At 38.0% G+C, this 13,195-nt stretch overlaps 1 protein-coding gene across 3 annotated transcripts in view; it reads right to left on the reverse strand.

The window, feature by feature from the left end:
- The window catches only part of CERT1 (ceramide transporter 1), an 84,845-nt gene that overhangs the window by 69,128 nt on the left and 2,522 nt on the right, over window positions 1-13,195 (reverse strand). For all 3 annotated transcript variants that reach the window (XM_065047350.1, XM_065047348.1, XM_065047349.1), the window contains exon 2: window positions 11,396-11,530. In XM_065047350.1, the coding sequence (XP_064903422.1) occupies window positions 11,396-11,530 (135 nt within the window). The remainder of the gene's footprint in view (window positions 1-11,395; window positions 11,531-13,195) is intronic.

Raw genomic sequence — 13,195 nt, forward strand, 5'->3', positions numbered from 1 at the left:
ACTATACAAGTCCATCAATATCATTTTGCCTCTACAAGTCATTTTTGAAGACACTTGGCTACAGAACCATAAACACTGAAGTTACTAAATAAAGTCATTAATTTTGCAATTAATTTTTTTGCATTATTTTTTTTTAAATATCATGAACTATCCTAGATATATCTCTCCAGTGGAGCAACTAAGAGAAAGCTTTGTGCCTCATTGTTTATAATACGGTTTATTAAACATGTACCGAAAATGCAAGAGGTGTTGCAAGTTCTAATTCACTTTATTTGTAATAATTCTCCGCCCCACCTCAAAACAAAATCCAAGCAGATCCACAAACCTGAGAAATCAGGGTCAGACAAAATTCAGAACACAAAATTCTGGCTTCCCTTTCTGAATTGCAAAATCCAGGAAAAACCTACTAGAAACATTATACTAAGATACCTTGCTTTCCTTGCTGTTATTCTCAAGCAATAATAACCTACCTTTTGTTTACAACACCTGGCTGTATTTTTTTTTTTTTTCAGGATACAGAAAAACCTTACTGCAAACAAGCAAGTAAACAACACAGCTTTGTGCCTACCAAAATATTGATAATCCTTTTAATCCTTGGGAAAACATGGGACATCTCTTTGCTCATTACTACATTACTTTCTCATTATGGCACATTCATACACATAGAAAAATCTTGTCAAGCATATAGGCTTAAAAATATAAAAGCCTATTAAATATTTTTACATTCCTTGCTACTACCCAAATATTTCACTTCAGGTCTTAACATATTTGCCTTTCAAAATGCCTTTTAACACTTTTTTTCGTTTAAATAATACCTTTCCAAACCCTAGCTAAGTAGAGGCCCACTGCACCTATGAAAGCAGAAGCATGCTCAGTAGAATTTAATATTAGCTTTGTTAGCATGCTATGCAAACTTTAAAAATCAGCTTGGTTTGAAGTAATGCAAAGCAGCTCTCCCATCTGAGAATTTCCTTTTAAGTCTGAAACAAGCATATTCTTTATGTCACATTAGCAGTGAAACCACATTTAAAACTTGAAACCTACAGTTCTCAAGAACAAACCTGGTCAAGCTGATTTTCTGCACATCCGGCAAAGGGGTTCAGAAGAAGTGATCATATAAAAATAATCTGCAGATTTTTTTGTGAGGAATCAGCTATCATATAGTCTTACAATACCAAATTTGTTAATTATTATTTTATCCAATTATTTCCATGTTAATAATGTGGAATTACTATGTAGTATTGAGTCATGCTGTATTGGTTTATATGTAAACACACCTCTGACACATGCTATTCCAAACTGCCTACTGAAAAACCTATGACTTAGAACAGCAAGATCTAGAGTATAATACCTGTGCACTTGAAATACCAGCTAAACTTTGGTCAAAGACGTGGAATGTCACTGTGTTATTAGAAGAGAGCAAGACTGAAATAGCTGTAAAACAACATGTGCACACAGCCATCACCTAAAGTGATCTACCAGTGATTGTAGATACCCTATGTAAGAGCTCCATGGATTAGTGATAAGGTATTAACAGATTTAGATACGGACCATGAGATATCAGGATATAACTAATGGACCTGTCTGTTTGAACACAGTCTGAAAAATGCTAAACTTTATCAAAGTCGTAACAAATTGCCTTTAGAGCTAACTATCAGTCACTGACTCCAGGATACGAGATACTGGAAATGGAAACGTGCCTGTTTGCACTTTGGTGGGAACTGGAGACCAAGTCCCCTAAAGAAAGATACATATGATGCTTCTCATGTATCCACTGACAGCAAAATACATGCATTATCTGCCAAAAATCATGCATTAGCCGGGGGTGGGGCAAAAATCAGAATTATACCATCTGGAAAAACATCAGCTTAGAATTGACTCAAAATCACCAACTTAAACTCATTAGGAATCCCATCATACACAGCAAGAAGCTACAGTTAGTAATCAGGTAGGAAGCAAGGCAACTTCAGATCAACCTTAGAGAATGCAGAAACCCTGTGTGTAACTTTAAGAAGTTATTTTTTATAGGACAGTCAAATACAGGAGCAGGAATCACATACACACTGCTGGACCCCTATAATCACTACCTGTGTATTGATTAGCTTTGTTGTATATCACACTATGTACTGCAGTGTGCCATGGAAGACCCAGAAGCTGTACATAACCCAGCAGCAACAGTACAGTATGGATTTCACAAGAAAGTCATGAAGCAACATGAGAAGATACTCTACACTAAAAGCCATGCTTTGCAGCACTACATGGAGCTGGCAGAGAGAGCAGAGCAACCTAGATTCACAGGGGTAGAATTCATGAGCCACATGGCCACAACAGCAACTGAAGTATATGCCTGAAGGAGGAGGCAAAAAGATGAAATGGGAGAAGTGGAAACAACACTCAATAGTCATCTGTGAAGAACTATTCTGACTGTATGAACAGAAGTGAAAGGCTGATAATTTAGCAACTTTCCAAGGCTGCAAAACAGGAGGTGGTCTCATGGAGCTGCATATTAGTAGATAAAATAAAAAAAAAAAAAACAACACTATTCCAACTTTTTCGCTTTGTATTTGAAGAATACATATCAGAAAGTGAGGAGTGGTATTGTACAAGCCTTCAATACAGATGTTTAAAATGTCATTAACAGCTAACATAAGACAGATCAGATAATCAGCAGCAGGTTGCCTAGCAGGACTTGTTGCTCAACAGTACAACCCTGGAGGGGGGTGACTTATGAACCAATTGTATCCACAAACAATAAATCACTCTTATGAAGATGCACAGAAATAAAGATTTAGCAAAGGACTGCAAATAACACAGAAAAATTTGCTCAGATATAAATCCACAGCTTTAACACCAAATGCAAACACTGAAATTATTTAAGGCTTCATATAGTATCCATGAGAAGCACTCCACAGCGTGAAAATGCTCTGATGTAAACCACAGGCAGGAATTTTGATCCTCAAGTGGATGTCAAATCATGAACATTGTTAAAACTTAATTAATTGTCTTAATAAAAAATAGTTGAAAAAAAAAAATCAAGTGAGGGAATGATGTTCTAATCGATAAAAAAAAGTTAACAGAGATAATTTCAAGTGTGTGGTAACACATCATTACATTCATGTATTAAAGCAGAACTCTTCAGCAACATTAAGTAATCCTAAAATATTTGGCTAATACACATTACTGATTTTTGTCCATATCTTAATCATTATGAAATTAATAATCATAATATGAAGAACAGTCTAATAGAATTTTGGTTAGAAGAGACTCTTCAGATCATCAAGTACAACCATAACCTAACTCTAGCACTAAACCATGTTCCTAAGAGCCTTATCTATAAGTCTTTTAAACACCACCAGGGACAGTGACTCCACCACTTCCCTGGGCAGCCTGTTCCACTGCTTCACAAACCTTTCTGTGAAGAAAGATTTCCCAGTATCCAATCTGAGCTGATCTGGATGCATATTCTTCCACTTGTGACTTGATTTCCCCAGTGCATACTAAGGAAGAAATCTTGAATTTCTCCACCCTACTAAATAATTCCTCTTTGCTTCCCAAGGATATAAGCACTCTGCGCCACTTCGATAAGTACAATGTTCTGACATTTTCACTTTGAACATCCACCCATTCTTTCCTGGTTCAGATAACTCAAAGACATATACAAATTTGTACAAAGGATGTGAACACTAAAAGCAATTGTCCAGGAGAATTCCGTATTCCAAGCAGCTTGTGTCTAGTGCATCGGCACTGTCCCAGTGTCATTGTCTCCTAGGCATCAGTTCCCTTTTTCTCCCTCGCTCTCCTGTTGCTCTTTGGCAATTTCCTCTCCAGAATACAATCCCCTTGGGCCTTTCACACAGAGTACACACTCCTGACCACACTTGCCTCTGTCTAGGATATCCATTCAGATTTCTCTCCCATTTAGTCAAGATTTGCCACCACTATGGATTTAGCTACTTATTTAAGGCACACAAAGCCTGTAAGTACTAACCGCCTTGTGTCCTAAATAAACCTCTATCTAGTCAGGGTTTATATTCTACATCTTAGTCCACTCAGGTCATCCTTTTAGTAGCAATTAAGGCAAAGGAAGCACTTCATCAAATTACAGAAAATTAATTATTTAATTAAATGCTCACCACTTCATACTAAGCCAGATTGTTTTCCAGTCTCAGACAGCTGGAAACAGTATTTTCCCCATGAACTTAGGAGTTATTACAAATTCATTGCTCTGGTGCTTCTGCCCAGGGCATGGATTTATAGCTTAGCTTTTTTAATAAAAGCTTTCACCAACTAAAAGCTATCAGTTCCCACTCAACTTAACTAGCAACAGAGTGGATCAAACGTATCAACAGATAAAAGCCGCAATTACATGTGTTTTTCTTTTATCATAAGCAGGTCTGTTAGCAAGATCAAAGTTCAGAAAAGTAGCTAGAAAAATGCAAATCCAAAGTTTACCCGCATTATTCCTCCAAGAGGGCCCACTTCTATACACTTCCATTCCAATTGCTTCTGAAATACTGTTACATTTCACATTTTATAAAATCGAAAATAAACATGACAATACACTGTTAACATCCAGGTAAATTTTTGAAAGTCTATTTTGCAAGACTTGATTCTTCATGCTAAAAATGTTTTAAACAATACCAAGAATATTTGCCTAGCACTGACATCTCCTTCAACTAAAAAAACCACGGCATTATTCTAAAACTTCAATACTTCTAGAGTTTAAGGTTTCTGTGAAAAAGGTTCTCATAGGAAGCTTCCGTATCTGTGTAAGCTGACATATGCATGAAGAATCCTCTGTTAACTTGTCCATCTATTTTTAAAAATGTCAATCTGTACTTCCTCTCACAAGTGCCTAATTATTAACGGTGGTCAGTGTCATACTATAAATAAACAAGAAGTACTGCTAGAGTGAGTAACAGTGGCTGTTCAACTAATGGTATCTTTTTAAAGTGGGTAAGTTTTTTATTATTGGTGGTTGATTACTGGAAAGAACCACTTCACTTTTTCTTCAGATCATGTATAAAGAAATGAGAAGCTTAAAATTGGAAACTGTCATGGCTCTTTCACGTACATACATTCTTGTACTTTTTGTAAACTGGAACTAATACATTTATACCAGCTCTAATTTATAACATGAATATTTATTAAGTTCTTCACAAAAGCAACTTTTTGTTAGTTAGGAAAAAAAATAATGCAGCGTGGGAACAGCAGTTCCAGCTAAAGGGCCCTGGACAGATTATACAGAAGTATGGTTTTTATGAGTGTAAGAAGTGATAGCCCAGGCCAGTGAGAATACCTCGGGTCGGAAAACTGCCTCCATATGTATGATGTGTGAATGTCCTTGGGCCTGATCTGTGAATGAGTGGGAATGCAACTGAAATAAAGATAACATCAGTGTGGTGTGTTTTTAATAACAATTATTGGAAAAACATTTTATGCAACATGTTAGTCCAGGTCCACATCTGTAAATCCTATAAATTGCCACTGACTAATAAAAAGGCCCCAGCCTGGCTCAGCTCTGCTCTGCCCGGCTCTGTGCTCCTTCCTGGACAAGATCTGTCTATGTGTGCATCTTTCTTTGTGTCCTGGTGTGCGTCGCTTCTAATGGCCACAATGCAGCAAGCATCTCTCTCAGGTAGACTTCGGTCTTCTACCTTCTTGCCTGTCCTGAGCTCCAGATACTCACAACAGATATTCAAGAAATCCACCCTTTTGGTAGTACATTCTGAAGAAGAATGGCTTGCAACTTGTAAATTAATATAAAATGGCATTACTGCCTTCATTAAGCAACAGTGCTTCCTAATTATTGTTTCTGGAAATTAAAAAAAAAAAAAAAAAAAAACACACACACAAAGAAAACAACAACAACATACCAACAAAAAAATGCCACACAACCTATTTTACTGAAATTATCTCCATTATGCAAACTGAATTTATTGCTAAGTCCTGGTCCAGGCATTGCCACAGAACTGTCTAAACATCTCTTTACAACACAGAGTGTCCTAAAAGAAGAGTAATAACCAATAACATGTTTCCATTAAGATTTTGACATGAGTATGCATCATCACAGTATAACCAAACAAAAGTAAATCATTGCATCTTGTTTAAGCTACCAAATTAGAAATCAAGAAGATTTTCTACATCAGTAATATATACAGAAAGGAAGATGGAGGCCGACCACTAGATTAAAACAACATGGCAAGTATGCATCCTATCTGAAGGAAAACCTGAAGGTTAGGTTGGAACATAAGATTTGAACTCTTCCTGTATAGTCATCTCCAGTGACAAACACATGGCTAAGTTTAAGCATTCTTAAAATTTATCAAACACGACATTTCTCTAAGCATTTTTCAAGATCCCCCATAGGGATCCCCACGGAAGAACTATCCTGACCAGCAAAATCCTTTCTGGAAAAACCCTGGAACTTGTGATACACACACTTTGTTGTCAAGACTTTGTAAAGAGGTTTGAAAATCTATTAATATAAGTTACCACCAGGATTAAATTAGTGCTGGCCTTTCTGTGAGACTGCCTGAAGCCAGGGGGCATAGTAGATCTTGAGAATTTGCTTCCAGATTAAGTTATTCTGTGCATACCATGATATGTTTGATATATCATGCTGTGACTGCATGAGTTACTACAAGTCACTCTGTACAAAAGCAGCGATTGCACTATGAGGACAGACACAGTAATCAAGACAAAGACAATACAAGCTTAAAGGTCATTTTGGAAGCTGGACTTCTAGCTCCAAAGAACATTTGTTTGTTCTTTTAGTGACAGACCCTAGACCTTCCAACTCCAAAGCTGAATCCCACAGATCCACCACTATAGGACTGCCACAAACATCCACCCCTAATCCTGTACACAGAAGATTGACTTTTGGAAATGAAAGAACTACAAAGCTTTACAGTAAGGAAGGGTATATTTAATAAATACCATCTGACTCTGACAACCAACTACAGCAGTAATTTGGGACATTCAGACTGGATTAATGTAACAAAGCTTAAATTTGTGTATATTTAAACTTTCCGTTATACGCATAACTTCTGCTCATCCCTGGACCACATAGCAGAGGTTTTAACTTGAGTTTAAGCCTCCATCCTGTTATAACTAATTAAACACTTTCAAGGTGTTTTTCCATACCTGGCTAAAAGCAACTCAGCATCATGTATTGACTTTCATTGTCCTCCCCATAACTTAATTCACAGGCCCAGTTCCTGGCAGTTCATTACTTGATCTTATCCAATTAGTATACAATAAATACTCATCCTTTAGGTCTCTATTCCAGAAAAATCAGCTCTCTTCAGTCCCAGTGGTTATTACAGCAAGTAGTCTGACCAGACCACGTCATTTTCATTCAATTAAATACTATTGTCACAGCAATCTACCTGTTTTGGAGGGATGACATTATAATTCTACACTTGAAATACCTGAAGAAACTATTTTAACAAGCTAATTTAACAAGTCTTCTTCGCATTAAATTAACAGAGAGAGATGACTGTCTTACAAAATATCCCTGTAGAATTAGCTGCTTTTCAATCTCTGCCAGATTTGACAGGAACGATACAATAAAAGCAGAAGCAACTGTGGCTTTCTGAATACAACATTCACGTCTCAACTAGTACTATGACTTACCATCTGGCTGATCTTCATTGTTGTAAGACTATGTGGACATCCTATAGTGCGAGTAGCGTTAATTACACACAGAAAATCATTACATTCCCTGTTGAATCCAAACAAGTATTCCTAATGTGAGGGCCTAAAAGAAAGCCTCATGAAAATCCAATCATCCTTCCCTAAAAGGAAATACTATAGCCATCAACACCATCCAATTCCACTCATCCTGCTTTGTCCTGAAGGGGAATTTATTGACATACACCAGGTTAGGAAATAGGTAGTTACTATGCCCAGTTCTGGATCAGCAAGATCAAAGAAAACTAAAGTTACAGTATAATGAAAGCTTGCTGAAAAATATTCAAAATTAAGATCCCAACTACATGAAATCAGTGTTTTTGAACATTAAGCCAGTCAGAAACCTGTCTTCCCCTCTCTATCCAAGTAATCACAAAACATATAGTAAAGAGTTAAGTTCCACTGCTACCAAAAGTAGTTTTCACACATTATCGTCTTAACATTTACTTTATCAGCTATCGGTTTTCTTCAATGGGTTTAAATATGTTTGTAAGCTTAGCTAGTAAGACATTACAAGGACATGAAAGTAAAGATTAACTACGTACTTCAGGAAGAATAATTAAACATTTATCTTCGAGCATAATTAATTTTCTATTGAAAACATACTTTAAAAAAAATATTCAATTTGCTACCAAACAACTACCAAACCAGAAGCACTCTGGCTTAGAATAGATTCTGAAAAATAAGAGAGCATAATCATGATAGTTTAAAAAGCATATTTCTATATCCTAGAGACATGAAATAATCCAATACTATTCCTGAACCTTTAATACTTACACAACAATCACTTAAACTACAGCTAGAAATAATTAAGAGTTTACTGTGTTTCAGAGATGCCATCTCAAACCAAAAATCAAGCAGCTGAACTGTCAAATAACGTTACAAAGCACAAGCCTGAAGGAAAACTGGAACAACAAAGTATCAGGTAAGCTTTTAGAACTGTGACACCTTTTTTTTTCCTTTCTCCAACTCTGTATACTGTTTCTTTCTCAATGTACTCGAGAAACTCAAGAACCTAAAAAAAATTGCAACAATTCAACTCCAAATTACCAGATGTAACAAGTGCCAAATAGAAGAGGAAAAAAAGAAAGCTATCTGTAAGAAGTTCCAGTAGTTATGCACTTCCTAGTCAGAAGATAAGCTTGCCAACTTCCCTTCACAAAGTGCATTGTACCAAAAAATTCCAGCAGCAATAGCAGCACCACTATAATCTCTCACTCTGCAACCACAACTGGAATTCAGGCTGCTGCGATGTGCTCTACAGGATGCTTCCAGACGTCCCTTGACCCACTTCCTTGCCACCACCCCCCTGTGCCTCTGCCTAGTTGGCACGTTAAGCCTCTTGCCAGGGAACTTGAGACCTTTTTGTAAGTCCTGATCAGAGGCTGCTACTACTACAGGCTGACAAAAACACACTTTAATTCAGAGCTCCTAGAGACAGCTGTTGTGCACCACATTTTCCTGAGCAAGTCAAATCCTGAGCAAGGTTTAAAAGTTTAAGCAGCTTAAGAAATAGTTTTAAAATAAATTAGGTGATCTGTTTTAATATTTAGATGACTGCAATACCTGTCACACATCTAAATGTAAAAATCTGCCTTTTCTTCACAAGATGTTTTTTCAAAATGCATACAATTGATGTACTCAATCCTGTCTTTTTTCAAACCAAGCTGTATTTAATAAAATTCTATTTGCAAGCTGAATATTATTAAGAAAGAAAACTTCTAATTTGTCATCCTTAATTCAGTTTGAAAAAAAAAAAATGTTGAACAAGAACATAAATAGTAAGATTTAACACTGGTATTCTAAGAACTTGTGTGGTACATAGAAGTCCAGCTATTTTTTGCCTAAATCACATAACTGGACTGACTGTTTAACAGTAACGTAGAATAGCTACAGCATGCTTTTTGGCAAGCATTAGTCATAATTAATACACATCACAATTCTGAAAGCCACAAAAAGCAGATTTTTATCTTCTAAGGCAAACTCATCTTTGAAATTTCATTTATATGTAGGCTCTTTATTCTTACCAGTGTAATACTAGATCTTTTAGCATTAAACAAAACCAGCAACAATAACTTCTTCAGAGGAGGAAGCATGCAGTAGAACATTTTCTCTTGCAAATGTTCTGGAGTCATGTTCAGAAAACAGTGTCAAAGGACTGGTGGATAGATGATGGCAGAGCGGCGGATGTGGTCTATCTTGATTTCACTAAACCATTTGACTGTCTCCCACAGCATCCTTAAAGCTAAACCGAGCAAGTGCGGTCTGGATGATCGGGTAGTGAGGCGGATTGTGAACTGGCTGAAGGAAAGAAGCCAGAGAGTTGCGGTCAATGGGACAGAGTCTAGTTGGAGCCCTGTATCTAGTGGAGTGCCTCAAGGGTCGGTACTGGGACCAGTACCATTCAATGTATTAATCAATAACTTGGATGAGGGAACAGAGTGCACTGTCAGCAAGTTTGCTGATGACACTAAGCTGGGAGGAGTGGCTGACACGCCAGAAGGCTGTGCTGCCATCCAGAGACCTGGACAGGCTGGAGAGTTGGGCAGGGAAAAATTTAATGAAATATAACAAGAACAAGTGTAGAGTCTTGCATCTGGGCAGGAACAACCCCAAGTTCCAGCATAAGTTGGGGAATGACCTGTTAAAGAGCAGCGTAGGGGAAAGGGACCTGGGGGTCCTGGTGGACAGCAGGATGACCATGAGCCAGCACTGTGCCCTTGTGGCCAGGAAGGCCAATGGCATCCTCGGGTGTATTAGAAGGGGGGTGGTTAGTAGATCGAGAGAGGTCCTCCTTCCCCTCTACTCTGCCCTGGTGAGACTGCATCTGGAATACTGTGTCCAGTTCTGGGTCCTGCAGTTCCAGAAGGACAGGGAACGGCTGGAGAGGGTCCAGTGCAGTGCAACGAAGGTGATGAAGGGAGTGGAGCATCTCCCTTATGAGGAAAGGCTGAGGGAGTTTAGGCTCTTTAGCTTGGAGAAGAGGAGACTGAGGAGTGACCCCATTAATGTTCACAAATATGTAAATATGTAAATATGTGTCACGAGGATGGAGCCAGGCTCTCTCAATGAGAACCAATGACAGGACAAGGGACAATGGGTACAAACTGGAACAGAGGAGGTTCCACTTAAATTTGAGAAGAAAAGTCTTCACAGTTAGGGTGACAGACACTGGAACAGGCTGCCCAGGGAAGTTGTGGAGTCTCTTTCTCTGCAGACATTCCAAACCCACCTGGACACATTCCTGTGCAACCTCATCTAGGTGTTCCTGCTCTGGCAGGGGGATTGGACTGGATGATCTTTCGACGTCCCTTCTAAGCCCTTACATTCTGTTGATTCTGTGACCACTACCCTCTCTCTCTAGTGCAAAGTGTAAAGACTGTGACAGATGGTAGCGCTTTTGGGAAGCTGGTACAGGGTCTTAGGCTGACCCCTGGAAAAAGCTTACAGCCTCCAGAGGCAAACTGTATCACTACCCACAGACACCTCTAACAGAATAGATAAAAAGCTGCTCACTGCAGCCGCAAATGAGAACAGCTTGTTTTCTTATTAGGAAGTCCTTGCCCTGCTCCACAGTCTTCCACTGATACCATTAACTTTCATAACACATCACCTAATAGAATTTGCCATACCTATGTTTGCTTTCACCAGACATGAGCCTACAAATATGCAAAGCTGGCAATAATGAATTAGCACTTACTGTAATCACAGCCTTGCTCAGACAGATGGAACCCCTGCAGCCATACTCTGTTTCATCTTCAGACTTGTAATAACTGAGTGTGTTGGTTTTCAGAACTACCCATCGATCCTGCCATCCATGGATGTAGTTGGTCCACTGTAAAAAAAAATTCCAAAGATCAGTGAACAGAAAAATAACAATAAAAGACAGTGTGGCTGGTATTTCTCCAGCTTTCCAGCACCAGGAGGGGAAAAAAAAAAAATTAAAAGGTTCTTCCGAATTGCGAAGCTTATTCTGCTCAGAGCTCCTAAAACAATTTTACAAACTCCTAAAGGCACTAAAACCCAGTTGCTTCAAATGGCCAATAAGATAACAGATGTCTTGACTTCAACTGCATTGCTCTGGGCAGTTAAAATAAAGGTAATAAACACACTGATGACACAAATTATGGAAAGTGGGGGGAAGGGATGATTAAATGTTAATCGATACGGTGAGTTTAGCCACTTTATTTAAAATCTGAAGTTAGACCAAAAGCCAAACTTGAGTGGAACATAAAATAATTTATTTTACATAAAAGTTAATTTCTACAAAATTATTTTCCTAAAGTATCTAGTTTTCTTCATATAAATACAAACATGCCTTTATCTCACAGTACACTATATGACTATTGCAGTGCCTACAGTAATCAGTTCTTTATCAATTTAATATTGCCCAGAGATATTGCTTTAGGTTTTAACTCCTAACCAGTTGCTTATTAAGAAGATACTCCAAACATTCATTCGTTATTGAGATTTTTCTAGGGACTCCACATTCACACATGGAATGAAACTGATACTCCAGGAACAAGTCCTGGATTCATCCTACACAGATCTAGTAAGAAGGGAATAAAAGTTCTGATTATTAATCTTATATTTGCAACACCTTCCCAACTGCACTGTGCAGAATCATACAACACAGATAAAGCATCAGGGCTTTTCCATAACTGACTATATAGTGATGTTTGGTCTTCACAGTACAAAAATAATAAATTAGATTAACATGGAAAGAAAAGCATCAAAAATAACTTTATTATGCAAGTATTTATTTGGTCATGACAACCATTCTTTAACAAAAAGCTCTAAGAAGGGAGCTCTTTTTAGCATTTAAATCTAATCATTAGTCATAATTTTGTAATATATAAAAGGGAGGAAGAAAGTCAATTAAAAGGCTTGTTTCTACATTATAGTGCACATACTAGTTAATACAGAGAATGATATAATCATTTTGTTTGGAAAAAAAAAGTTTGTGATCAAGTGTGACCATAAACCTAACACTGCAAAGTCCACCACTAAACCATGTTCCTGAGCACCACATCTACACATCTTTTAAGACACCTTTATGGATAGTGACTCTACCACTTCCCTAGGGAGCCTGTTCCAGAGCCTGATAACCCTTTCGATTAAGAAATTTTTCTGAATATCCAATGTAAACCTTTCCGGCACAACTTGAGGCTGTTTCCCCTTGCCCTATCACTTTATTTGGGAGAAGAGACCATTCATGTCACCAGAACCTCCTTTCAGGTAGTTGTAGACAGCGATAAGGTCTCCCCTCAGCCTCCTTTTCTCCAGGCTGAACAGCCCCAGTTCCCTCAGCTGCTCCTCATGAGACTTGTGCTCCAGACCCCTCACCAGCTTTGTTGCCCTTCTCTGAACTCTCAGCAGCACCTCAAAGTCTTTCCTGTAGTGAGGGGCCAGTGTCCCATAACTACTTGTTAACTCTAGTAATAACAAGAAGAGGTCTAAGGAAAGCAAATTCCATAGCTGAGAAATCCCTAACAATTTT

Source organism: Columba livia, chromosome Z, assembly GCF_036013475.1.
Source record: "Columba livia isolate bColLiv1 breed racing homer chromosome Z, bColLiv1.pat.W.v2, whole genome shotgun sequence".
Taxonomy (NCBI): Eukaryota; Metazoa; Chordata; class Aves; order Columbiformes; family Columbidae; genus Columba; species Columba livia.